The 26,088-nt window shown below is 40.7% G+C and overlaps 1 protein-coding gene across 1 annotated transcript; it reads right to left on the reverse strand.

The window, feature by feature from the left end:
* Positions 1 to 547: 547 nt before the first annotated feature.
* Positions 548 to 19,408, reverse strand: LAPTM4A (lysosomal protein transmembrane 4 alpha). The gene is made up of 7 exons (XM_010353429.2): positions 18,762 to 19,408; positions 9,032 to 9,152; positions 5,411 to 5,487; positions 5,188 to 5,310; positions 2,858 to 2,953; positions 2,204 to 2,302; positions 548 to 1,174 (listed from the first exon to the last, which is right to left on the reverse strand). The coding sequence occupies exons 1-7, from the start codon at positions 18,870 to 18,872 to the stop codon at positions 1,100 to 1,102; spliced, it is 702 nt and encodes a 233-aa protein (XP_010351731.1). The 5' UTR covers positions 18,873 to 19,408; the 3' UTR covers positions 548 to 1,099.
* Positions 19,409 to 26,088: the final 6,680 nt, after the last annotated feature.

Here is a 26,088-nt window from a genome sequence, read left to right on the forward strand (position 1 = left end):
GCAATCATTTTTCAAACCACCCATATTAATTTCTGTCCTGTGATTCAAGAAATATCTTCACCACAAATTTAAAGTTTTTGAGTTAATGGATTAAGAAAATGATTTCTAATTAAATGTATATCATTGTACAGTTGTCCCTTGGTATCTATGGGGGATTGGTTCCAGGTTCTCCCCCCAGATAGCCAATTCCACAGTTGCTCAAGTCCCTTAAAATAAAATGGTATAGTATATGCATATGACTCATGCATATCCTCCCATATTTTTAAAATGATCTCTAAATTACTTATAATATTTAATACAATGTAATTAGAGAACAATGACAAGAATAAAAAGTCTGTACATGTTCAGTACAGATCCAACTATCCATTTTCCCCCCAAATATTTTCAATCCAGTCAATTGACTTCATGGATACAGAACCCATGGATACGAAGGGCCAACTGTATTCTCAAAGTTAACAAAAAACCCTGGCATCTGAATACACTGTAATGGAAAATGTCAAGGGTTTATCTAAAAAAAAGGTAACAGATTAAAAAAAAATGACAACCCTAAGTATTTAAAGAGATTTATTAAATCATCTTATCACAAAGATGGAAACATACAAATTAGAAACATGCAACCATCATCTTCCACAGTCAAGTCAAAATGTCAAATATTTTCTTGTTTCGGCAGATGAAAAATTCAGATCTTATACCCAACTACTTATTCACCCTGAATATTTAAGTCAGTCTTCCTGAAAGTACCCAGGGTAGCAAATAACAAAATCCAAACTATTATATAAAGAAAGTGCAGTTAAAAAGGAAACTATGTGGCAAGTACCCCCTTTCCCTTCCCACCCCCAATTAAAGGCAAACAATGGCACTTTGCTCTTGCTTAACCTAGATTGTCTTCAAAAACTATTAAAATGTAAAAGACTTAACAAAAAAACAAAAAGACGTTTAATACATGTCCAAAAAGCTCCTTAGTGTTTGAAAATAAATGCTTAAACAAAAGACAACATATTTTATATCAAACAAGTTTGAAGAGCCCTGAACTGCAGCATTCTGTAAAATAAACAAGACAAAAAGCTGGTATAGGATTTATTTCAAAGGCAGAATTTCTTCAGGCAGGTAAGTAAGGAGGTGGTGGCTCTTTTTCAGGCATTTTCACAGCCATTTCATAGGTTGGCAAAACGTACTAAAGAGAGAAAAAAAATGGTATCAGATTTAATTCTCCTTTAAAATCCTAAGATAATTCAGCTTGCAGACTTTATGCCCTAATTAGGGTTATACAAAACCATAAAGAGCTGAAAAAACTGCTAGCTAAAATGTTCCCGAGTAGATGCCTGAATAAGCTGGAATTTTACCAAGATTACGAGCGAAGGGGAGGTTGGGGAGAGGGAGGTGGGGAGAGAGAATTCTGCTTCTGGACAAGGATTCCTAGACAGGCAGGCAGTGGGTGTCACTGCTCTGCCTTCGTTCTAGTGTGACTGATAAAGTGCCAGTGCCAATTAGTTTAGGTGTTGAGGAGTTGGGTTAAAGCATGCAATAGGAAACCCCCAATAAGATGCTAGCTCCTGGATCCTGACTTTCATCACTATCAGCTTGTAGTCAGAAGATCATGAACTCATATCATGTCTTCGAGGGTAACAGGCACACCTATGCAGTGGAGGAGTGGCGTTCCAATCTAAGTGACTCCAAGTGTGACAGCCCGGCCCTAGATGGGCCACATATATTTTATATGCTGAAAACTTGGGAAGGTAGTACAGCAGCAATTAGAGGGCTGTGAAAGGTAGGCTTCCCCAAAAGACCCATGAAACCACTGTATTCATCTCCCCAGACAGGTCAGCTCCCCCTTTGGATCATATGGATATTTTTTGAAAACAACACAAGTTTCAGTCAACGGGACTCCCCATCCTTAGAAGCCCCAGGCTACATGGGCCTAACACAGCTGTTTCCTGCCTTGTCTCCCCCACAAACATGACACTCATGAGGACCTCTAATGAATAAACCTAACACCAAACTGGATGAGACAAGCAACCTATGTACTCAGGATTCCAAGTGGAAAATGTTGAATCCTGTGGATTTTAAGCTGTTGATAAAAGTACCCAGGGTTCATGCTCAAACCATAGGTTACAGCATGAAAGAGAAAGTCAAGCTCCAGGTTCTTCTCTTGGAACAGTCAATAGTGACTGGCGACCTTTTACTCTATCCAACAGTAGCTAACCTGAGGAGGTGCTTCAAAGGCAGGGTACACAGCAATCTCTGGCACGTTTCGGTTGTTGATGTATTTATAGCAGTTCCAAACACAGTTGATTAGATAAGCCTGGAAGAATGAAAACAAAGTTGACATCTGCTAGAAACTCAACAGACTAACCTGCTCTAAAATGCCGGTGACTTAGAATGCTTTCCCCACACGTCCTCAGTGTATAAGGGAACTGACCTCTGTGTGGACCCAGCACAGGCCAGGCCCTTTCCCTACTTGCTCTCATTTAAATGTCACAAGTTTCATCGCCAACATTTCGGAGAGAAACCAGAGATGGAGTTTCAGTTCAGGTCAGTCAACCCACTGTGCTGCAGAAGAAATTCTGGGTTTCTGAACCTTGGGAATTTTAAAAGATTTTCAATACAAATCGTGAACCCCTTTCAAAAACATAAAAAGTAGGTCCTTTCACTTAGAGAAGGATCCTGACAGTTACAACCGCTCCTTGGAAACAAGACAGAAAGCATTCCCTAGAAGCCACCTCTGCTAGTGTGCCAGAGTAAACACTGTCCCCACAAATCCTCCCTCTCCTGTGACTTGAAAGGTGATAGGTGGCAAAAAGGTTTAGATTCACGGTGTCAGTCTCAGTCACCCCTAAAGATTGAGTCAGCAACGTACCTTAAAAATGATGAATAAGGCAAAGAACACCAGAACAATGAACAGGAGGCAGCTGGAGTCCAAGGCCAGGAGGTCATCTTTGTAGGGAAAATCAGGCTATTAAAAACACACACACACACACATTTACAAGTCAGCCATCGCATTAGCACTTGCTGATAACCTGAAGAGCATCTGAAGAATACAAAGGCATCAAAGTCAAAAGTGATATTTTAATAAAAATGTATAAGCAGAATTTAATCCAAAGTGCTCTTAAGCCTTATCACCATTAATGCATGCTAACAATCACTTACAGTACATTTGTTTGATAACCCACAATGCTCCGAAAAGTCTAAATTTATATCATTTTCTGTTTACTTTTCATTATTTTCCATCTTTCTGACCTTTGGAAAAACACTATCGCCTATATGGCACTGGAGATCTGTCCCTGTGTCACTTGCATCATTAACTCAGGAGATGCTCAGGTCTACATAAGTTCTACAGATAAACTGGGTCATTTTAATGCTATAAGGGGAAAATGATTTTTCTAAATGTCAATCATTTGTCTCCACTCTTATCAGACAGGGGCAAAAAACACATCCACTGGTTACAATGCCAGGCAAGACGTAAGTTTTACTGCAGACATACTCTTGTTCTACTGAAAAGCACCAGCTATATTCACTTAAATACTTATTCAGCCCTGACTGTACAAGGCAATGAGCTAAGTGCAGGGAGAAAGGCATTATAAAAGAAGAATTTCAGATTTAAAAGCTAGCCAACAGAGGAAATACCTTCCAGCCTGAGGCACTAAGTGAACAAAACAGAGGAGAGAAAACACCAGGGTCTGTAAAAGGAATAAGAAATTTGTATGTTCTTTTCTATAAAGCTAATTTAATTTTTTAAAGTTATGCTTGTTTTTAATGGAAATGTCAACACGAAGGCCTAAATAATTACATTTAAAAAGCAACATAAACAGAAATCCCAAAGGACTGAAAAAAATAGAAAAAAAATTAAAAAGAACCCACCACTCCCCAAACCATAGCCAGGTTGTCTCCTTGGGTAAAAAAGCTGTTTTTTTGATCTTCATCTACAAACAAAAAGAAAACCACAGAAGGTGGCAGCTCATGAGGGAATGCTATGCTAAGGGTTTTATTCAGAAGGCAGGGAAGCACCACTTGAAATTTCTCCACCGGAGATAACATGAGCAGAGAGCCACACAGAAGCCGCTGACTGTGGCTGCCCAGGCCAACAGGCCCTGCCCCCGGCCACTCTCTCCAGCCTTCCCACCCTTCCTCTGTGTGCCAGCCACCATGGCCAGCTTCTAGTGCCCTCGCTATGCTGCTTGTTGCCTCAATGTCTCTTTTATCTGGAACATTGTCTTCTATACTTTCTCTATCTTAATTCCTATTCAAACTCCTGAGTACAATTCAAATCTCACTTCCCAGCCCAGGTTTAGTACCCATGTGATATCCACTCCCATAGTAACCTACAATGGTGTAACTGTTCTAACTTCCTGATCCCTTTACCAGGAAATAAGCTCCACTGCTGCATCTCTATGACCTAGCAGAGCACCTTGCACGTAAGAGGAACCAGCTAATGTTTTCTGAATAAATGAATGACGAATTTGGTGGTGTGGAAAATGGGCTAGGCAGGAAATCTGATAGTGGGAAGAAAAGTTCTGAAAGCACTTTGGAAATGAACTGAGGATGACCCTGCCAATTTTCATCTACCTGGATCCCGTATCTCCTTCTGACCACCTCCATGAAGCCCTCCTTGTCCACTCAGCCCAGAGTTTTCTCTGCCCCCTCCATATGACATTAATCAAAGTTCCTATTTGCTGCTGCTGTGACAGCTCCCGTTTGTTATCACAGGTAACATCTTCATGTATCTTGACTCCCCAAATATTACGGTTTGCTCACTAAAGATGAGGCAGTTATCTTTATATCCACACCATTCACCAATAGTGCCTAGCAAGGGGCTACAAACATAATAGGAACTGGAATACTTGCTACAGATGTCTGTAAAGACAAAAAGCTAGTCACTTAAAGAGTGCCATACACAGTCAAATTATTGTACCTTTGGACATTCAAAAACAAAAGCTGAATTACTAGTTCCACAATATCCATTTCTAGGAATTCTTAATACTGAATTATCCAAATGTATGGTAAGAAATTACTCCATTTTCATCTTGCTAGTTTTGTCACAGTAGCTAATAGAGCAGAAATAATTATTTTAAGACACTTTTAAGAGCAAGTGGAGTACTTAAAAATAATACCAAAAGGCTGATTCAGAATTTAAATGTAAACATTTTACTCAAAATGAAAAAAGTAAGTTTAATGAGCATACACACTTACTAATTGATCCAGATACTCTTTGATTCTTGGCAAATAGGTGAGAGAACTAATAGCAACCAGGCAACTGAGGACAAAGTCAAAAAGCCGGTAACAGAAGAATGGAATCAGCCAACCCACTTGATACTGGAGAAAAAAATAACAACCACGACATTGTATCACATATAGGAAATTACTAAGCTCCTCTAAGGTCAAACTCTAAAAGCTGAAAATACAGTATACTTACAGAAATTGCTCCATAAACCAGCATTGAACTGATTATAAACATAAGAACAGAGACGGCAAAAAGAACACAGGCATTATCTAAGAAAACAAAAACAAAAATCTAATTAAGCTACTTACACAACAAAAAAACAAAACTTCACTGAAAGCTAGCTTTAAAATATTAAATTTAAGTATTTTCAAAATCGGTTATAAAAAGATCTAAGGCCAAGAGGGTAAAAGAAAAAAAATCAAAGACTCAGCATGAAGTAATGAACCTTGAGACACTCACACAAAGCACTTATTTGTTAAATTGCTACAACAACTCACTGACATGGGTTTAGAATGGCACATGAACCACATTCTCTGCTAGAGAAACAAGTCCCTGTGCCCTCATGAGCCCAGGAGTCTGAAGATGTGCAAACAGATCACTGTAATCCAATGTGTCAAGTGCTACAACAGAGGCAGAAACAATTTGTTTTGCCTGAAGCATCAGGAAAAAATAGGAAGAAATGACACAAGATGGGTCTTACGAGATGAGTAGGGTTTAGCTGGAAGGAATGGCTGGCAATTGCTTAAAAGACAGATGTATTAAGCTCAGAATGCTACCTACATTACCTCTTGCCCTAGATAAATATTACCTGAAATTCAAAGTTCTCCACTAATCTCGCTTCCCCACCCAACCTCCCAAACACTAAAATTCATTGCTTCCTGCACCCTGTAACTATGTTACACACACTACTTTCTTCTTTGTTCCAACTCTCCATTAATCCATGCTCACTAATTTTTTCACAAAACAGCTAAGTAATCTCAAGCAATTCTAAACTGTGCCTGACTTACTGAGTTACTCAGCACCAATCTGTAGTTCATTCTGTGACCTCTGGACAGTTTGCTTTTTTCTTTTTGGAGACAGAGTCTCGCTCTGTCGTCCAGGCTGGAGTGCAGTGGTGCGATCTCGGTTCACTGCAACCTCTGCCTCCCAGGTTCATGCAATTATCTTGCCTTAGCCTCCTGAGTAGCTGGAGTTACAGGCAAGCACCACCACATTCGGCTAGCTTTTATATTTCTAGTAGAGACGAGGTTTCACCATGTTGGCCAGGCTGGTATAAACTCCCAACCTCAGGTGATCCGTCTGGGCAGAGATTAAGAAACTGGGGCGGATGGGCATGGCAACCTACACCTGTAATCTCAGTACTCTGGGAGGCTAAAGTGGGAAAATCACTTGAGGCCAGGAATTCAAGACCAGCCTTGGCAATATAGCAAGACCCCATATGTACAAAAGATGTTTTAAAAATTTAAAAAAAAAAAAAAATACTGAGGGCACTAATAATGATGAATGACTAGAACAACTGCTGAATCTTCCCTATTGGGTAAATGTATATATAACCTTTTCTTTTTCCCCCTTTGAGACAGTCTCACTCTGTCACCCAGGCTGGAGTGCAGTGGCACAATCTCAGCTCACTGCAACTTCTACCCCTGGGGTTCAAGCTATTCTCTTGCCTCAGCCTCCAGAGTAGCTAGGATTGCAGGCCTGCGCCACACGCCCAGCTAATTTTTATATTTTTAATAGAGATGGGGTTTCACCATGTTAGCCAGGCTGGTCTCAAACTCCTGACCTCAAGTGATTCACCTGCCTCGGCCTCCCAAAGTGATGGGATTACAGGCGTGAGCCACATGCCCAGCATTTATAAATAATCTTATCACCGGGCAATCATCAGTATTTGGCACTAACTAGGAATAGTCCTCTTTACTTTTTTCTTAGAAGATACAGGATAAATGTTAAGAATTTAAAGGACTTCCCTGCTACAACATGCAAACTTTCACTCAGAAGAATTCAGGTAAAAACAAAATATGAAATTAAACAGGTCTTATCAAATTTGAAAGCAAAATTTGTAATTCAAATAATCGGCTTTCAAGAGTTTGCTATGGGCTGGGCACAGTGGCTCATGCCTATAATCTCAGCACTTTGGGAGGCTGAGGTGGGAGGGTCACTTGAAGCCGGGAGCTCAACACCAGCCCGGTAAAAGACAGGGAGAACCCATCTCCACAAAAATTTAGCTACTCAGGCAGTGAGGTGGTAGGATCACTTGAGCTCGGGAATTCTGGGTTACAGTGAGCTATTACTGCACCACTGCACTCCAGTTGGGGCAACAAACTTTTCTCTAAAAAAATTTTTTAAACAAATAAGTAATATGTGATTTTTAAAATGAAGGGCACTGGCCAGGCACAGTGGCTTATGCCTGTAATCCCAGCACTCTGGGAGGCTGAGGCGGGTGGATCACCTGAGGTTGGGAGTTCTAGACCAACCTGACCAACATGGAGAAATTACTAAAAATACAAAAAATTAGCTGGGTGTGGTGACACGTGCCTGTAATCCCAGCTACTTGGGAGGCTGAGGCAGGAGAATTGCTTGAACCCGGGAGGCAGAGGTTGCAGTGAGCCAAGATCGCACCACTGCACTCCAGCCTGGGCAACAAGAGCAAAACTCTGTCTCAAAAAAAAGAAGGGCATTTATCCCATTCATGAGGGTAGAGCCCTCATGGCCTAATCACCACCCAAGGATCCTACCTCTTAGTATCATCACCTTGGAAGTTAAGCTCCAACATAAGAATTTTGGAGAGACACATATATTCTAACCATAGAGCTTTCTTCTCCTTTCTATTAGTAGCTACATTTTAAAAAAGTCTTACGAAGCCTGCATGCTTATTTTGATTTCAAGGTCCATTTCACACATTTCTCAAAAACCTAATAGTCCATTACATCTTCTGGCTAGAAATGCTCTATTATAATCCTCACTGAGTATCTCTGAAAAACCCATCAAAATACTTTCCTGCCTCAGCAAGAATGACTTAAATATAATTTAACTTGTTACCCTTATTATGTAACCATTTTAACTTTCTGAAATGTAACTTAAGCATAATCTCATCAATCTTCTAAATAACTAGTGTGTGTGTAGAGAGAGAGACATGTGCCAAATAACATTTTGGTCCACAATGGACTGTATGATGATGGTTCCATAACACTGTAATAGTGTATTTACAGTATTACTATGTTTTTCTTTCTTTTTTTTCTTTTTTTTTTTTTTTGAGACGGAGTCTTGCTCTGTCACCCAGGCTGGAGTGCTGTGGCTGGATCTCAGCTCACTGCAAGCTCCGCCTCCCGGGTTCATGCCATTCTCCTGCCTCAGCCTCCCGGGTAGCTGGGACTACAGGCGCCGCCACCTCGCCTGGCTAGTTTTTTGTAGTTTTTAGTAGAGACGGGGTTTCTCCGTGTTAGCCAGGATGGTCTCGATCTCCTGACCTCGTGATCCGCCCGTCTCGGCCTCCCAAAGTGCTGGGATTACAGGCTTGAGCCACCGCGCCCGGCGTATTACTATGTTTTTCTATCTTTAGATACACACTTATTTGCCACTGTATGACAACTGCCTACAGTATTCAGTACAGTAACCTGCTGCACAGGTTTTAGCCTAGGAGCCTCTACCACATAGCCTAGGTGTACAGTAGGTTTGTGAAGGTACACCCTATGATGTTCACACAACAATATCACCCAGTGACATTTCTCGGAATGTGTCCCCATCATTAAACAACACATGACTGTATATAAAAATTAGCAGGGGAGATTTTTTTTTTTTCAATTCAACACATACCAGCCATTCTCTCAGATGAATAGTAATTACCGATGACTTCATACTGAATGTTGACAGCTGGCATGGAGTTTGGATGAGTCACTTCCACAGTCAGCAAAATTGCCATCAATAGGTTTACTACCTGGAAAAGGTAACATTCTATCAGTTACATTAATTACCATTATGACACAAACTTAGCACAATCTCTCATATTTAAGATTGTCTTACTTGAAGTAACACAGATATGAAACAGTGGGAGACTACCTGTGAGATAAAACAATACACAATTACCACTATGAGACTAACTTAAAAATAAAGATTTTATAAAGTATAAATAATATTAACCATTTCAGAGATAAGATGTATAACCAATACACCAGAATAAAATTACACAAAAATTAAAACTAAAGAATCATTACAAATGGTTCATGTTCAAAGCTACCTATTTAGTCATATACCAATCTCAGAATTTCTGGGTTTTAAGAAGTTACTGTTCATCTGTTATATTTATTCATCAGATGCCCAAAACTCCTACACAGCATCTCTCATCTGGTGACAGACAACTCACTATTTCCTCTTGAGCTAGACTCAAATGCTTAAGAGACTTACCAACATTCTGAAAGTCACTTAACTCATCTACTGGTCTTAATTCTTTTTTTTTTTTTTTTTTTTTGTGATATAGAGTCTCTGTTGTCCAGGCTGGAGTGCAGTGGTACAATCTCAGCTCACTGAAGCCTTCCCTTCCTAGGCTCATGTGATCCTCCCACCTCAGCCACCCAGTAGCTGGGATTACAGGTGCCCACCACGATACCCAGGTGATTTTTATATTTTTAGTAGAGACGGGGTTTCACTATGTTGGCCAGGCTGGTCTCTAATTCCTGACCTCAAGTGACACGCCCAGCCCCAGCCTCCCAAAGTGCTGGTATTACAGGCATGAGCCACCACGCCCAGCCTTAAATCTACCTTTTGAGATAACGTGCTCTCCCTTCTAAATAAGTGCTCCAATACCTGAAAACAGCCTCCAAATACTGTGTTTTCTAGAACAGACATTCAGATCTTTAAGCCATTCCTCTGACTAGCATGTTTCCTAGCTACCTATTTCCCTTTTGTCTTCCTCTTTACACGTGCTCCAGTTTGATGGACATATATTAAAATGAGGTAAGGTCAGCTTGGTCAGAACACAATGAGATGTCAGTTCTCATACGCTGGCTAACAAATTTCAACTAATGCAACCTGAAGTTGTACTGAGGTTTTTTGTTTTTGCTAGAAACAAGGCCTCACCATATTGCCTAGGCTAGTCTTGAACTCTTGGCCTCAAGTGATCCTCCTGCTTTAGCCTCCCAACATGCTAGGATTACAGGCATGAGCCACCACACCCAGCCTGCACTGGCTTTATAAATTTTTCTGAATATCACATGAATATCACTCCCTAAAACACCAAGTTCTTTTTCACACTTGATTGTGCTAAGCTACCACCTGTACTTGTACAGTTGGATTCAGAGGCTCAAGCATAGGCCTTAATATACCTGTAACTGAGTTTCATCTTATTACATTCTTGCCTATGAAGATTTTCTGGATGTAGATTCTGACACACTACAGATTTACTGCCTGTCTCAACTTCCTGAATTTAGGATCAGTATGTAACCAGTATCTCTATCTAAGTCACTAACAAAAGAGAACAGAGCCGAGGACAAAGCTGCTAGAGGCTGCCCCTTCCCATTAACCAGCAAATTCAGAATAAAATTGTTTAGCTATTCAGAGGAACATCCTGCTGAAATCCCATCATATCTGATGAATCTTCCTAGTCTCCCAGGGTTGTAAATCCATTTTAAAAGGAAATGAGTTGTGCCCATAGTTGTTGGCCAATCCCTGCAATATCCCAGGAGGCTTCACTGCATTTAAGTACTCGGAAAGAGTACTGTTAATGACTCAAGATAGAAATCTCACGTAGGATTGGAGTTAGGTTCCTTACCTAACATAGTAAAGTTCACAGAATTTGCCCTCCTTCCCTTTGTGAAAATGTGAACATCTGGAATTTTCAAGGGTTATTAAGTTCCTATCATTAGTATTTTATTTTTATTCAGTTCATTTTTGAGATGGAGTCTCGCTGTCGCCCAGGCTGGAGCACAGTGGCGTGATCTCGGTTCACTGCAGCCTCCACATCCTGGGTTCAAGTGATTCTCCTACCTCAGCCTCCCAAGTAGCTGGGACTTTTTTTTTTTTTTTTTTTTTTTTTTTTGGGGGGGACTGAGCCTCGCTTTGTCGCCCAGGCTGAAGTGCAGTGGTGCAATCTCAGCTCACTGCAGCTTCCATCTCTTGGGTTCAAGCGATTCTTACACCTCAGCCTCCCAAGTAGCTGGGACTACAGGCACGCGCCATCAAGCCTGGCTAATTTTTGTATTTTTAGTAGAGGCGGGGTTTCGCCATGTTGGCCAGGCTAGTCTCAAACTCCTGACTTCAAGTGATCCACCAGCCTCGGCCTCCCAAAGTGCTGGGATTACAGGTGTGAGCCACTGTGTCGGCCAGCTAGCAATAGTATTTTAAACAAACTATTATATACTTCTCTCCTGTTTCACCTTGAATGATAAATAAAAGGAAAATGCATTTCCTGTGTATCAGCTGAAGTCATTTCACTAACATCCGCTAGATAAGCAGATCAAGTTTTATCTTTAGGGTAGGTGATCTAAACAATGTCACAATATCAAATTTGGAATCAGCCAATATTTATTGAGGATATACTCTATGACATGTGTATTTACGTATATTACTTTACTTATTCCTCACAACAACCCATGAAGTAAGTATTACTAAAGCCCATGTGTAGATGGGGAAACTAAGATTCAGTAATGCTATATAACTTGTGTTAAGCTTGCTGAGCTGACAGATGGGAGAATCAGGATACAAGTCTGTTTTTTAAGACATCTCCTTCTCAGCACTACATGATTATTAATAACCATTCCCCAGTAACTCCTGTTTTAAGGTGTTTCCCAAAGAAACCATTATCTAAAGCTATACAATGTTTAGACTTTACTCTCTATGTTCAGCAGCATGCCTCTTTCCTTGCATTGTTCAGAGGCAAGGCATGTTATCTTTCAATTCTTGAGAGGACTTACCAGAAACAATCACTTTTGCAAGGTGGCTCTCCCCAATTGAAGGCTGACTTTTTTGTTGCCCACACTTGCTGCAATGGGTTTTGGCCAGTGTATGTGGTATATGAGCATGAGCTAATACAACTAGGTGAATTAATTACTGAACAATCGGATGTATCTACTAAAACGCTGTATGTTCTGTGTATGGAAATCAGTTTGAAATCAATTAGGCAAACTCTTCTTTGCAAAACACACTATAGTCACAGTGAAAAAGCTGTCTGCAGTACAGAAATTCCTTTGTCAAGAAAAGCATGCAAACTCAATTACTAAATGAAGGGAATGACATGCCAAAAAATATTTAGGAGTTCTATTTTCCCTTCTTAAATATTTTTATCACATGAAGGATTTCTAAAAATCTCACACCTATAGTCCCAGCTACTTGGGAGGCTGAGGTGGGAAGGATTGCCTGAGCTCTGGAAACCAGCCTGGGCAACAATAGCAAGACTGTCTCTTAAAAAACAAAACAAAAAACTCTTCTCTTTTCTTCTCTTCCATAGGTAAGTCACACACACTCATCCACTATTATCTTCTTTTAGTACTAGAGACACTTCATGTTTCATTTCACTGTGGGTCACACGACTGAAGATTAAAAAAAAAAAAAAATTATAGGGCTAATCAAAAGGACCAAGAAATGGTGAAATAAATTTCAGAGCTACTTCAAAAAGCTTTTTTCAAACTTCTTTGAGTTAGTTACATTCCATTAGATCACGTCATTTCATTAGAACCCCAACTTAAATCTTAAAGTATTACACTGGAAAACCCATCCTTGTGACTTAAAAAAAAATTTTTTTGTAGAGACAGAGTCTCAGTATGTTGTCCAGTCTGGTCTCGAACTCCTGGGCCCAAGTGATCCTATTGCACTGGCCTCCCAAAGTGCTAGGATGACAGGCACGAGCCACTGCTCCTGGTATCCTTTGATCTTAAACATATTCACCAATGAACCTTGTGCTCATTAAGCCCTGGCAACTTACCTCTGATTAAAGTTGATATTTCTAAATTACATGTTTAGCTTTTTTAAAAATACATAAAATTAACTGTAGTCTTACAATATAAAATTTCTCTGAAAATATCCAACTATGTACTAACTATTACAAAAATTTATTCCTGATTCATTTCCTTTCACGGTACTCAGGAAAGAAAGTTAATAAAAACGTAATTTAAAAAGAATGATTAAGCTGGGGACAGTGGTGTGTGCTGGCAGTCCCAGCTGGTCAGGTGCCTGAGGTGGGAGGATCGCTTGACCCAGTTCAAGACTGCAGGTGTGCTATAATCGTGCCACTGCACACCAGCACAGGCAACACAGCAAAACCCCATTTAAAAAAAAAAAAAGAGAGAGATTAAATTATTAACTTCTAAACTTGGCAATACGGAGAGGTATAGAATACAGCAATATTTTAGCAGCATAGGCTGCGGATTCACCACTTAATATGTTAACAGTACTGTAAATTTAATCAGTCAAACCAGGTGGTGTGCATTTTTTTAAAGCTTCTTGTACATCTTATATAAGTGTGTACCACAAGAAATCTGTTAGATTTGACTTGTTACAAAATAACTGTTTCAGATCCATGGAAGCACAGGGTCTAGAGAGAGGAATTCTTTGTTTTCTTCTTTCACTGCCACATCTATTCCAGAAGATTCTTTGGAGACTAAAAAAAATCATTTTTCAGTTTTCCCACAGTAATTTGCCCAGAGCCAATATCTACTGAGATAATAATTAAAACAGTGTGTCTGGTTTAAGGAGGCATCCAGATAAGAGCTTCCCATGCAGAGAAAGCACCCACAGGAGGGTCAGTCTACAGAACTAAGCAAAGTTTGTTATCTGATAAAGATCAAAAGTGACTATCTCTAAAACGTTTTTTAGCCATAAAAAAGGATGAGTTCATGTCCTTTGCAGGGACATGGATGAAGCTGGAAACCATCATTCTCAGCGAACTATCACAAGGACAGAAAACCAAACACCGCATGTTCTCACTCATAGGTGGGAACTGAAAAATGAGAACACTTGGACACAGGGTGGGGAACATCACACACCCACACGGGGGCTTGTAGAGGGTGGGAGGCAGGGGGAGGGATAGCATTAGCAGAAATAACTAATGTAAATGATGAGTTGACGGGTGCAGCAAACCAACATGGTACATGTATACCTATGTAACAAACCTGCACGTTGTGCACATGTACCCTATAACTTAAAAGTATAATAAAAAAAAAAGTTTTTTGCTGTTTACTGTTACATGCAGATACAACTGAGTATTCACAATATTTTTTGGAGGAGACAGTTCATATATATTATATATATTTTTATTTTGTTTTATTTGGTAGAGAGGGGGTTTTGTCATGTTGCTCACGCTGGTCTTGAACTCCTGGGCAATTCACCTGCCTTGGCCTCCCAAAACGCTGGCATTACAGGCGTGAGCCACTACCCTTATAAAGTAAGACATCACCCTCTTCCCTCCAGAACATCTTGCTGTAGAGAGAAAAATAATAGAAAAGGACAATCCTACCAATGTGTACTGAGTACTATTTAATAAGTACATACAAGAAGTATCTAGAAACTTTTGCAGGTGCACCGTGGGAAAAACAGATCCCTCTGGCTAGGAAGTAAAGAAAGCTTGGCTAGGCACGGTAGCTCACGCCTGTAATCCCAGCACTTTGGGAGGCCGAAGCAGGTGGATCATGAGGTCAGGAGATCGAGGCCATCCTGGACAATATGGTGAAACTCCGTCTATACTAAAATACTAAAAATTAGCCGGGCATGGTGGTGGGTGCCTGTAGTCCCAGCTATTTGGGAGGCTGGGGCAGGGGAATCGCTTGAACCCGGGAGGCAGAGGTTGCAGTGAGCCGAGATCGCACCACTGCACTCCAGCTTGGCAACAGAGCAAGACTCCGTCTCAAAAAAAAAAAAAAAGCTTTACCATGAAAACATGTGAGTTAACCGTTAAATTATCTGAACTTGGCAAAACGTTGCTAATAGTTGAAGCTGGGTAATGAATAAATGGGAGGTTTTCGTACTATTTCACTACTTTTGCATGTATGAAAATGTCCTTAACAAAATTTTTAGAAAGTGACTTGCGAGGACAGCAACATTTCAGGGAGAAGGAATAGCATATGCAAAGGTGGAGGCACAAAACTTCCTTTTTTTTAAGGAAGGAAACTAACTGAAATATAAACAAGCTATGCTTACTTGAGGTCAGAGGTGAGGGCTGGAAAGGAATAGAATTTAAGGAAATCTGTTTTTACTTCTCTCCCAGATATAGAACTTCAAACTGCTTATGGTTGAGACACTCATGAAAAATTAGCCATATATTAAGTCTAAGAGATAAAATTATTACAAATGCTCAAAATGTAGTCTTGTAGTACACACCATTAACCACAAAGTGTATCTACCACAGCACACTTTCAAGTCCATTTTCAATTATTCAATAAACATTTGAGCTTATACCTCGTAAGAAACTTGTTTAAAATCAACTGGCTTCAAATTCTTCAATAAATGATAGAGAAAACAATTTCAGGAATGCCAGAATTTAAACATGAGCTTATTCTGAAATTTCCTGTTACTTCACCAGGTACACTTCTTTTCTATCTAAAACGTCAAAGGCTAACACTTCAGGGCTGGTACCTCCGGTGCATATGATAACTCGTTCTGGCTTTCTCTATGTTCCACCGCACTATTTTCCATACAATGAATACTTTAGTATATAGTGTTACAATACTTTAACACTAGACCAGTAGAAGCTGTGGCTAGAAAGCAATGAGACTATATCAGATACAGTCACCCAGAGCGAGGGAGAGGGGCATCCCCAAGTTCCAAATGACACAGGGGGAATCAGCATCTCAAAGTCCAGCCCAGGTAATGTAAAAAGAAACATGAATATTCTCCCATGCAGACTGCGAATTATTGCCTCATCAGGAATCAAGGAAGAGAGTACCTCGACAAGGCAGGTAGGGAGCGAAGTGACATTTAATACTCACTCATCCCCATATTGTTTCTCTTAGTAAAGTAGTTTCTGAGAACAAAATGCACTACTTGGACAGGCCCTCTTTGCTTCGAAGTATTATACTACATTTTGGCCTAAGTGGTCTTGTATCGTAAGTGTTACATGTCTCCCCAAGTTGGCAGAGACTCTTTACATTGCTATGGTATTGAAGCTACACTTTTGAAAGTCATCAACAAAACTATAATAAACAAAACTAATGGCCTTTGTCCAGTACTTATTCTGATTAGAATCTGATATTACTGATCACGTTCCCCTTTTCCTCATGACTGTACCATATGTTTTTCATATCTGTGCTCCAAGTTTTTTGTGATACCACAAACATCTTAAGGGCAGATGCTGTGTTAGACAAGAAACATTTGAGAGTCTAGCGCTTGGCAGATAATAGGAAAACAAAAGGCAAATGACACATAGGCCCTGTCATTAATTCCTTTTATATGTCCACCAAAGCCTTTTACACTGCAGGTGGTCAGTAAATATCTTAACCAATTTAAGACACGTTAAATAATTTAAGTAGTTTACAATAAAATGTTTTACACGAATCTGAGAAGTCTATGCAAAGAACAGCTATGGCATCTTTTTAAAATTGTGAAACTAAAGCATGGTCTTCAGAGATAATGTGAACCCTTCTCATAACAAGGGCTTACAGTAGGGAACAGATGTAAACTCCTCACTCCCTACTTTGAAAGAATAAACGCCCCTACTGAAGTTTTTCTCTCTGCTTTTGAGTTTCCTGTTTGTAGTTCCCACTTTATCCTGCTATTCTATTCCTTTTGCAGCTGAACCCACAGCATCAAAACATCTGCCTGAGAAAAAACTGAAAAGAAATACAGCCAATTACATTCGGATGGTTGAAATAGAAATGGTGGTATTCTCTTCTTGAGGAGTTAGGAATCCTTTGTTCTGTGAGTGGAGGGAAGGATCTGAGAAGAAACAGGAAGACTAAGACTGCAGGCGAGAGAGCCAGGCCGATGGATTCTCTTAGATAAATAGGAAAGAAAGTCATATTCTGGGGGCGAGGAAGACGGAATTGAGTAAGAGGCTTGAGGATCCTCAAGTTATGAATTATTCATTTAGGGAAATAGAAGGCAGAGCTAAGGACAAACAAAAGAAATTAGACCCAGTCCCTCAGCAAAATGGAGAAGATATAAAAGGAAGTCACAAACATAATGCAGCTGATGGCCATTAACTGTATGATGTTTAGTATTCCAAATCAGTTAAAATACAGAACGAAAGAGCCTCTGAGGGAAAATGTGATATAGTTCTATCAATAAGGCGGTATTTCTGAACACAAAAGTATAGGAAACATGAAAATAAACTCAGCACAAGCAAACCTACACATTCGTGTTGTTTTTTAAACGTACATCAGAAACAAGACGGTAAAAAACAACAGGGCAGGTAGGAGTCAAGTGGAGTCAGGTGGTCCTCCGGCGGTGGGCCATGAAACAGTATCTGCCTCATTGAAGATGATTCTCATCTGGCGTTTTTCCAAATGCTTACTAATGATTTCAAGACAATGAGTGGGAAGAAGCAGCAAGTGCAGAGAAAACAGATTGTGTCTGGGATAACTCTCCTCCTCTTTTACAGTTAAGTATCAAAAACTGCACAGTATCACCAACGTCACCCACACAACCACATTCACGAAGTCATTAAAGAAAGTGGCCAAGTCGACCATGTAGGAAGTTTGTCACAGCCTCGGAAAAGTCATAATAACCTAAAACTACCTAAACTGAATCCCATATTTGGAAGTCACGGAGAAGTTAGGTTTAATGTGTATGGATACTATAAATGGTGAATTAAAAAAGAAAAATCACAAACGTATTACTAGTGAATCACCAGGCAACAACAGTGTCAACTTGGTTAGGGCAGAATCACACATATCTTGGAACCCAGGAGATATCAGCTTAGGTGGCCAAGATGGAGACGGCTCTCAATAAAGGTCTCTGTAAAAACAGCGGATCGGCTACGAAAAGCACCTACTGCGCAGGGAGGAGGCTGCACCAGGACAAAAGCCGGTCAGGCGTCAACTCAGGCATAACCTATCGCCCCCAAGCGATTCTGGAGACGCAAGAGAGGCGCTGAAACAAAACAAAGTCCAAGAAACACGGCCAACGGGGTTACCGCCGGATCTTTCGCTTTCCCAACCGGAAGACCAATGTCGAAACTAGGCTGCATTTATCAAGGTCCGCTCCTAATTATTTCATTAGGGGAAAAAATTCCAGGGAACCCTGGATAGGAGCAAGGGAGGGGCTGCCTTTCAGATCGCAGAAATACAACAAGAGCCAAAACAGAGGAATTCCCACCAAATCCTAGCACCCTCGTCCCTTCGCCTGCATCGCCTCTGCTCTCTCAAGCTCGCTTTTCTCCTCAGAGTCTTGCCAAAGAACAATCTCCCCATGCTTACCACCGCCTCCCGCCCCCCACTCCGATTCCTGAACAAGGTTACTTCCCCAAAGTCCCTGGATTTCATGCTGAGTAGGCGCGCCCTAAAAAGCAGCGTCCCCCCAAGTCCCCGCCCCACCCAACACCCCGTTTTCAGTCCCACCCCCTCTGCACCAGGCCCCGCTCCCCATGCCCCCCAGACATGCGCGCCACGCCCGCCCGCCTTACCATGTACCAGGTCCCCAGGATGATTGTCCCAGTGCGGACATGGCAACAGCCGCAGCACCGGGTGCTGTAGAACCGGTCACTGCGGCTCCGTTTAAAAGTCATGGACACCATCGTAACAGGCGGGCCTCTTTCTTGTCCGGGCCCCTGACAAACGTTCTCCACCCGCAGGCAAACTCAAACGGCTCTTTCAAGGCCCCCAAAACCCAACGACGCGTCTTCAAGCCAGCCCCCGGCTCGGGCCCCTGCCAGTTTTCTCGCGCCTGCGCACTGAGCGCAGCGACTTCGGCTTACCCACCCCTTTCCCTCCACACAGGCCAATGGGGAGCGGAAGGCTGGATGGACCGGACTTCTGATTGGAAAAACTTAAGAGATTGACAAGACCTCACGCTCAATTAGAAGTGCAACTCGCCTCAGCGAGTCTCCGCCTGTTACGTGAGGGCAAGGGCTGGCTCTTGGGCCTAGGATAATTGCGGATAGGTATAGCTCCGTAGTTCACTCTCCCCGAGATAAGACCCGCAAGAAAAGAGGCATTTAATGGAAAAAGGGAGACACGAGACAGCGCGGATGGCAAAAAGCGGGCACAAGGGGCTTTTCTGAGCAATGTGTGCCACGTACTGCTTGGGAAGCGTCACTGGCTGATAACGTGACCTTTGCGCGCAGCTCGATTATTGCGCGGGCTGGGGGCGGGGCCTGCGAGGAAGGGACGGGGCCAAGCCCAGCCTGGAGAGGTCCTCGGCCCTGTGGCGGAAATGGGAGGCTGCTTGGAGGAGTGGAGGGGCTGGATTAACACCCTCCCTTCCCTCCGAAGCCTCCTTGGTGGGGGCGAAGAAAGACCATCCAACTCTGCCAAAGGCAAAAAGATTAAGGATAAATGAAAACAAAATAACGTGGAAGAACTGCTTAGCTCCTGGGTTTTTAGAGATGAGTGATTTTTTTGTAGTGAAAAATTATGAAACACGTTGAAATGGACAAAAAATTACTGAATGTCTTCAATGAAAAAAGTCATAGTTTGGCACACCGAACCGAGCATTCTGTTACTAGGGGGGCTGTCCGCCTTTCTTTGTGGTGCTTTACAGAACTCTGTAAGACCCCCTCCACTGGACTTGATATTGTGTCTTACCCTTCCTTGAGAAAAGCCATTTTGCATCGATTTGTAAATTCATTCCCCAGTCCTGATGCAACAATATAGTTGGGTGCTTTGAATTCTGCTTAGAGCTGGTTCTAACGGCTTACTGGTCCCCTTGTTAATGAGTAAATAAATTTTTTACACGTGTTCGTTTTGCATTTGTTTAAGACCTGTGACTTTACCTTTAAAAAATGTATTTATCATTTAATGATTTGGTAAACACACTTCTTTTCAGAGACTAGAAAGGGCTTCCCTTCTGCCAGGGCGTATTCTTAGCCAGAGACCACAGTGAATTCAGAGTAAAGGTTATTTCTTTGGCATGACTTCTTTGAACACTGCCTGAAATTATGTATGTATTTGTTGATTATCTCCCCAATAAAATACCAATTTTAGGAGAGCAGAGACTATTTGTTAACCACGGAAGGAGTTGTCCATGGAGCTTACTGTCAAACCATCTGGGAAGCAGTAGTTAATCCAGCCCACCCTAAAGGATGGGGTGTGGCTTTCTATTTAACTCAATGAATTATGACATTTCTCTACTTATATAGGGAGTAGATTATCTTAACTCCGCCTCACAATTACATATCCCTTATTTTGTTCAAGGCACAGATCCAGTCACTTTATTTTGAATCATTTCATCCCTACAACTCACTCAGATAGGTACTTTTATGTTATTTAATTCTACAGAGAAGTTAAATTACATATCCGAGATTGCAAGGCCAGTGTCAGAACTGAGATTAAAACCTGTTGTGCCAATAGTTTCCAAACTTGGCTGCACACTGGCATCACTTGAGAATCTTTACCAACCACTGATGCCTGCTTACTATTCCAGACCTTCTGATTTAACTGGCATGGGTGAGGCCTGGGCATTGACAATTTTGAAAGCTCTCCAGGTGATCCTAATGTGCAGCACTGTTATTCTGTCTTGATATGAAATGTGGCAGACAAAAATAAATACAATACAATAAAAAAGAATACAAAGATAAGATGGGGGAGCCGGGCACGGTGGCTCACGCCTGTAATCCCAGCACTTTGGGAGGCTGACGCAGGCAGATCACCTGAAGTCAGGAGTTTGAGACCAGACTGACCAACACGGAGAAACTCCGTCTCTACTAAAAATACAAAAAATTAGCTGGACGTGGTGGCACATGCCTGTAATCCCAGCTACTTGGGAAGCTGAGACAGGAGAATCGCTGGAACCTAGGAGGTGGAGGTTGCGGTGAGCCGAGATCTCACCATTTCACTCCAGCCTGGGCAACAAGAGCAAAACTCCATCTCAAAAACAACAAAATCAGGGGAAATTATCCGATTTCTCTAGAAGCCGAAATCAATTCAAAATCAGGCATACATAGCATGGCATCAGATCAGCTCATAAGGGCTGCTCTCCCTGTACTGGGACTACCCCAGGCAAGGAACTAGGGAGGTGTAAATCATTAGAGACCTGCAACATAAACACATCTGATAGCAATAATGTAAGCATACCCTGAGAATGACCCTGTATGGTAGATGCACCTGAATGTGTACTCTGAGCTAGGGAATCTGGGAGTGGCCAACCCAGAGATTTGTTCTGTTTCTATGATAAACATCGTAAACCCCCACCCCCACCCACTGGCCCATCCCTTGGAACATGGCCCATACAGTGTATTAGGGTCCTGAGTTTTAGGTTAAATGCAGGTTGCCAGGTAGAGGTCGTTAGTGGGAGGCTGTTCGGTGAAAATGCTGTATAAACGGCATGATGTTTACAGGCAGTTGCGGTTTTCCTGCCCTTGGGCCATGCAGTTACGTTGTCCAGCCCGCTGCCAGGGGACAGTAGAAAGGGAGATGTGTTGTCCACCCCACTGCCACTGGACCACTTCTATACATAGCTGGTTCTTCTGTCCAACCCGCTGCCATGGACTATTCCCCCTCTGTCACCACTGGACTGTAAGCTCCTAATACAAACCCATGTCTCATTTACTGGCTCTCCAGTCTCTTCTTGGCCTCTTGATCCTGGTACCTTCTCTGCTGAGGTTAGTAGGAGTTTGGCACAACAATAGCATACATAACTGGATTAGAAGAGTGAAATACGGTTATGGAGTTTTGTCCAGATAATTTTTATCTAATATATATAGACCAACTTTTTTGAGAAAATCTTAAGGTACTATTGGCAAAACAACCCATCTTTTGGGGATAGGGAAAGGAAAGTTAACATTTTTAGGAGAAAATAGCTTAGGAAAACTCACAACGAAAGAAATTAGAGTGAGGTTGAAGCTCTTTAGCTAACATAGTTTAACCTATTTTTCTCTTTTATATGTGTTAGTCTATTCACATTAGTTTATTTTTATTGAGAATCTATTATATTCCATGTGATGAGGATACGAGAATGAACAAGACAATATATACCTACTGTGTAGCCACAAAAATCTAAAGTAAAAAAAGTATTAAAAAAAAAAAAAAAAAAAGGCCGGGCGCGGTGGTTCAAGCCTGTAATCCCAGCACTTTGAGAGGCCAAGGCAGGCAGATCACTTGAGCTCAGGAGTTCGAGACCAGCCTAGGCAACATGGCAAAACCCCATCTATACAAAAAATGCAAAAGTTAGCTGGGCATGGTTACGCATGTCTTTGGTTCCAGCTGCTCAGGAGGCTTGAGGCACAAGAATCGCTTGAACCCGGGAGGCAGAGGTGAGCCAACATCGCACCGCTACACTCTAGTCTAGGCGACAGAGTGAGACTCCGTCTCAAAAACAAAACAAAAAAAGCTCCCTAATTGTGTAAGTTTCTAGCCCCACAAGAGCCAATTCACTCCATGACCCATCCAAGAGGAAAGACGTAAAGATAAACGGCATTGGTAGTTTGCCAACCATTCAAATGAATTAAAGTGAAGCCCAAAGTTTACAAATCTCACCAATATGGTCAGAGTTTACAGCCAATCTTTCAATTCCCCACTCCTAATGGAGAACAGATAATGTAGGGATACCAGACTCTAAGTAAATCCCCCAGCATGGAAGACAGGGGCCAGACAATTAGAAAATAGGGTCTAGGAGAAAATGTCAAGAGAACTTAGAAAAGAAAAAAAAAAGACACGCTGAGCATACATCAAGAATAAGGTGCCAAAACAATTACACAGGACAAAAAAAAATCTTAGAAATTAACAGCATGGGAGCAGAAATGAAAAACTCAAGATTGGAAAATAAAGTTGAGAAAATTTCCCAAAAGCAAATAAAAAGACAAAGACATGTAAAATAAGAAAGAAAAAAATTAAAATTAGAGGATTAGTCCAAGATATCCAATATCTGAATAATAAGAATTTCTGAAAAAGAGGAAGTCATCATCATAATAACATTTCCTAGATCTAAAAGAATGAATTTCCAAGACTGAAAGTATCTGCTGAGTGACCATATTATTGGAATAAAATAGATCCATGTAAAGGCACATCAGAGTGAAATTTCAAGACAGTAGGGACAAAGAGAAGATTCTATGAGCTTCCAGGAAGAGGGAAGGAAAAACAAGCCATATAGAAAAATTCATGGTCAAATAGCCTTAGGCTTCTCAACAACTCTGGACTCTAGAACACAATAGAGATTTTCTTTCAAAATTATGGGTAGAAAATGTTTACAATTTGTAATTCTACACACAGCCAAACTATCAAGTATAAGGATATAATAAACACAGTTTCAGATAAGTCTCAAAAAATTTACCTCCTATATATCTTTTTCTCAGCCACTAGATGTTATGCTCCATCAAAATGAAATGAGATGAATACATTAAAGAGGAAATGTGGGATGCAGAAAACAGGAGATTCAACATAAGTGAGATATGGATGAAGACTCCAGAGAATAATGGAGATTTCAGTAGGAAGACTGTACCTTAGGTGTAGAGGTCAACCATTTCAGATTGGAGCACAATCATCATTTTTGCCTTCTGTAATTCTACTGGGTTTTCATCTTAACGAAGCTACTTGAGGATGTACTCCACCAAAAAAAGGAGAAAACCAAGAGGAAGAGATGAGAACCAAAAAACCAGAGATCAAACTAAGGACAAAAGTCAAGTAAATTTCATAATATGAAAGCAAAAGAAAGTCTCAGGATGACAGCTGTGCAGGGGGCCTAGAAAGCCACCAGTACTAATAGAAGAGAATGAAGGTATCAGGGAGCAAGAAAGAAATTAGAACTGATAGGCTACCTAATTGGGTAGATCTGGAAGGAAAACTACAATGAAAGGTATTGGGAAAGTGTGGCAAAACTGAGCAAATGACAAGCACAAAGAAAATTAAGCAATTTAGTAAACAAGGCAATTATTATAAGTTCAAGAAAAACAAAAATTTAGAAAAGCAATGTAATCAGAGTGTACCACAGTATGTAGCTGTGAATAGTAATTACATGGGCATAATCAAATAAACATTGAATATTGGGTATCTTATAAAACATTGAGATATGTTTATTTTGGGAGGGTTGGGAGGAAGGGGAATAGATGACAGTCTAAGAGTGATTGGTCTTCATCTACCACAATGCAAGCCAATAGTTAATGTCAAAAGTTGATTTATAATCATCATGGAAAAACGGTATGGCAGTTTCTCAAAAATCTAAAAATAGAACTACCATATGACCCAGAAACCCCACTACTGGGTATTTATCCAAAGGGAAGGAAATTAGTATATTGAAGAGATACCTGCACCCTCATGTTCATTGTAGCTCTATTCACAATAGTCAAGACACGGAACCAACTTAAGTGTACATCAACAGATGAATGGATATGGAAAATGTGGTATATATACACAATCAAATACTGTTCAGCCATAAAAAAGAATGAAATCCTGTCAACTGAAGCAACATACCTGAACCTGGAGGACTTTATGTTACGTGAAATAAATCAGGTACATAAAGATAAATACCACATGCTATCACTCATATGTGGGAGCTAAAAATGGAGCTCATAGAGGTAGAGAGTAGAATAAACATTATTAGACAGTAGGGACAAAGAGAAGATTCTATGAGCTTCCAGGAAGAGGGAAGGAAAAACAAGCCATATAGAAAAATTCATAGTCAAATAGCCTTAGGCTTCTCAACAACTCTGGACTCTAGAACACAATAGAGATTTTCTTTCAAAATTATGGGTAGAAAATGTTTACAATTTGTAATTCTACACACAAGAGAAGGAGGGAGAGGAGGAGGGGGAGAGGCTGGTTAACAGATACAAAAGTACTATACAGCTGGATAGGAGGAATAAATTCTAGTGTTCTGCAGCACTGTGAGGTGAATATGGTTACCAAAAATGTAGTGCATATTTTCAACAATCTAGAAGAGAGGATTTTGAATGTGCACAACACAAAGAAATGATAAATGTTCAAGGTGATAGATATGCTAATTTTCCTGATCTGATCATTGCCTATTACACACATTAGGCTCGTAGCTAACACCTGTAATCCTAGCACTTTGGGAGGCTAAGGCAGGGGAACTGAACTAGTCGCTTTTCCATGGAGCACCATTCTGTTTTAAAGAACGACTGACAGGCAAATATTAATATTCAGACATGAATATTTGGCAGTCATTTTCTTGAAAATGAATAAAGTGAGCCTGTCTGTCCCTTCAAGGAAGGCAACTAGAGTATTTGTGGGCAGTGATTAAATTAGAGCTTTCAAGAGGAAAATTAGAGATTTGGAAGAAATAGTGTCCACCACCATGAGCTTGACAGTGATAATTCAAGACTTTTGTGATGAGATTACAGGTGAAATAAACTAATGTGATTTTTGTTGTTGTCTAATGTTGTCAAAATTTGACTATCTGCATAATTAAATCAACCATTTGCCAAAGAACCAAGGCATAACGTTACAAAATCATGCATAAATAAAAGAGCCAGTCAAATGCAAGATAGACCAATGATTTCTAATGTAACAGTTTGAAAAGTTTGCTGATACAGTTTCAGATTCCACGCTGCAACTGACGTTTTAAGGAATTTCCATTGACTATGTTTTGGTATAGAATCAAAAAAGAATAGCCATAATTATCTAAAAAGGCTCATAAAATACTCCTCACTTTTCTGACTACATATCTGTAAGAATAGATTTTCTTCTTATATTTCAACGAAAAGAACATATCGCAACAGATTGAGTTCAGAAGCAGATATGATAATCCATATCTATCTATTCTATCTATTCTGTTTTATCCACATCTATTCTATCTATTCTATCAAGCCAAACATTAAGCAGATTTGCAAACTATTAAAT

The sequence above is a fragment of the Rhinopithecus roxellana genome, chromosome 17 (assembly GCF_007565055.1).
Source record: "Rhinopithecus roxellana isolate Shanxi Qingling chromosome 17, ASM756505v1, whole genome shotgun sequence".
NCBI classification, from domain to species: domain Eukaryota; kingdom Metazoa; phylum Chordata; class Mammalia; order Primates; family Cercopithecidae; genus Rhinopithecus; species Rhinopithecus roxellana.

Coding starts and splice junctions, on each gene's coding strand:
- LAPTM4A (XM_010353429.2), bottom strand. CDS start 18,872: ATGGTGTCCATGACTTTTAAACGGAGCCGCAGTGACCGGTTCTACAGC. Junction 2,954..5,187: donor AAGAGTATCTGGATCAATTA/GTAAGTGTGTAT, acceptor TGTTTTTAATAG/CCTGATTTTCCCTACAAAGA. Junction 2,303..2,857: donor CCTTATTCATCATTTTTAAG/GTACGTTGCTGA, acceptor TCATTCTTCCAG/GCTTATCTAATCAACTGTGT.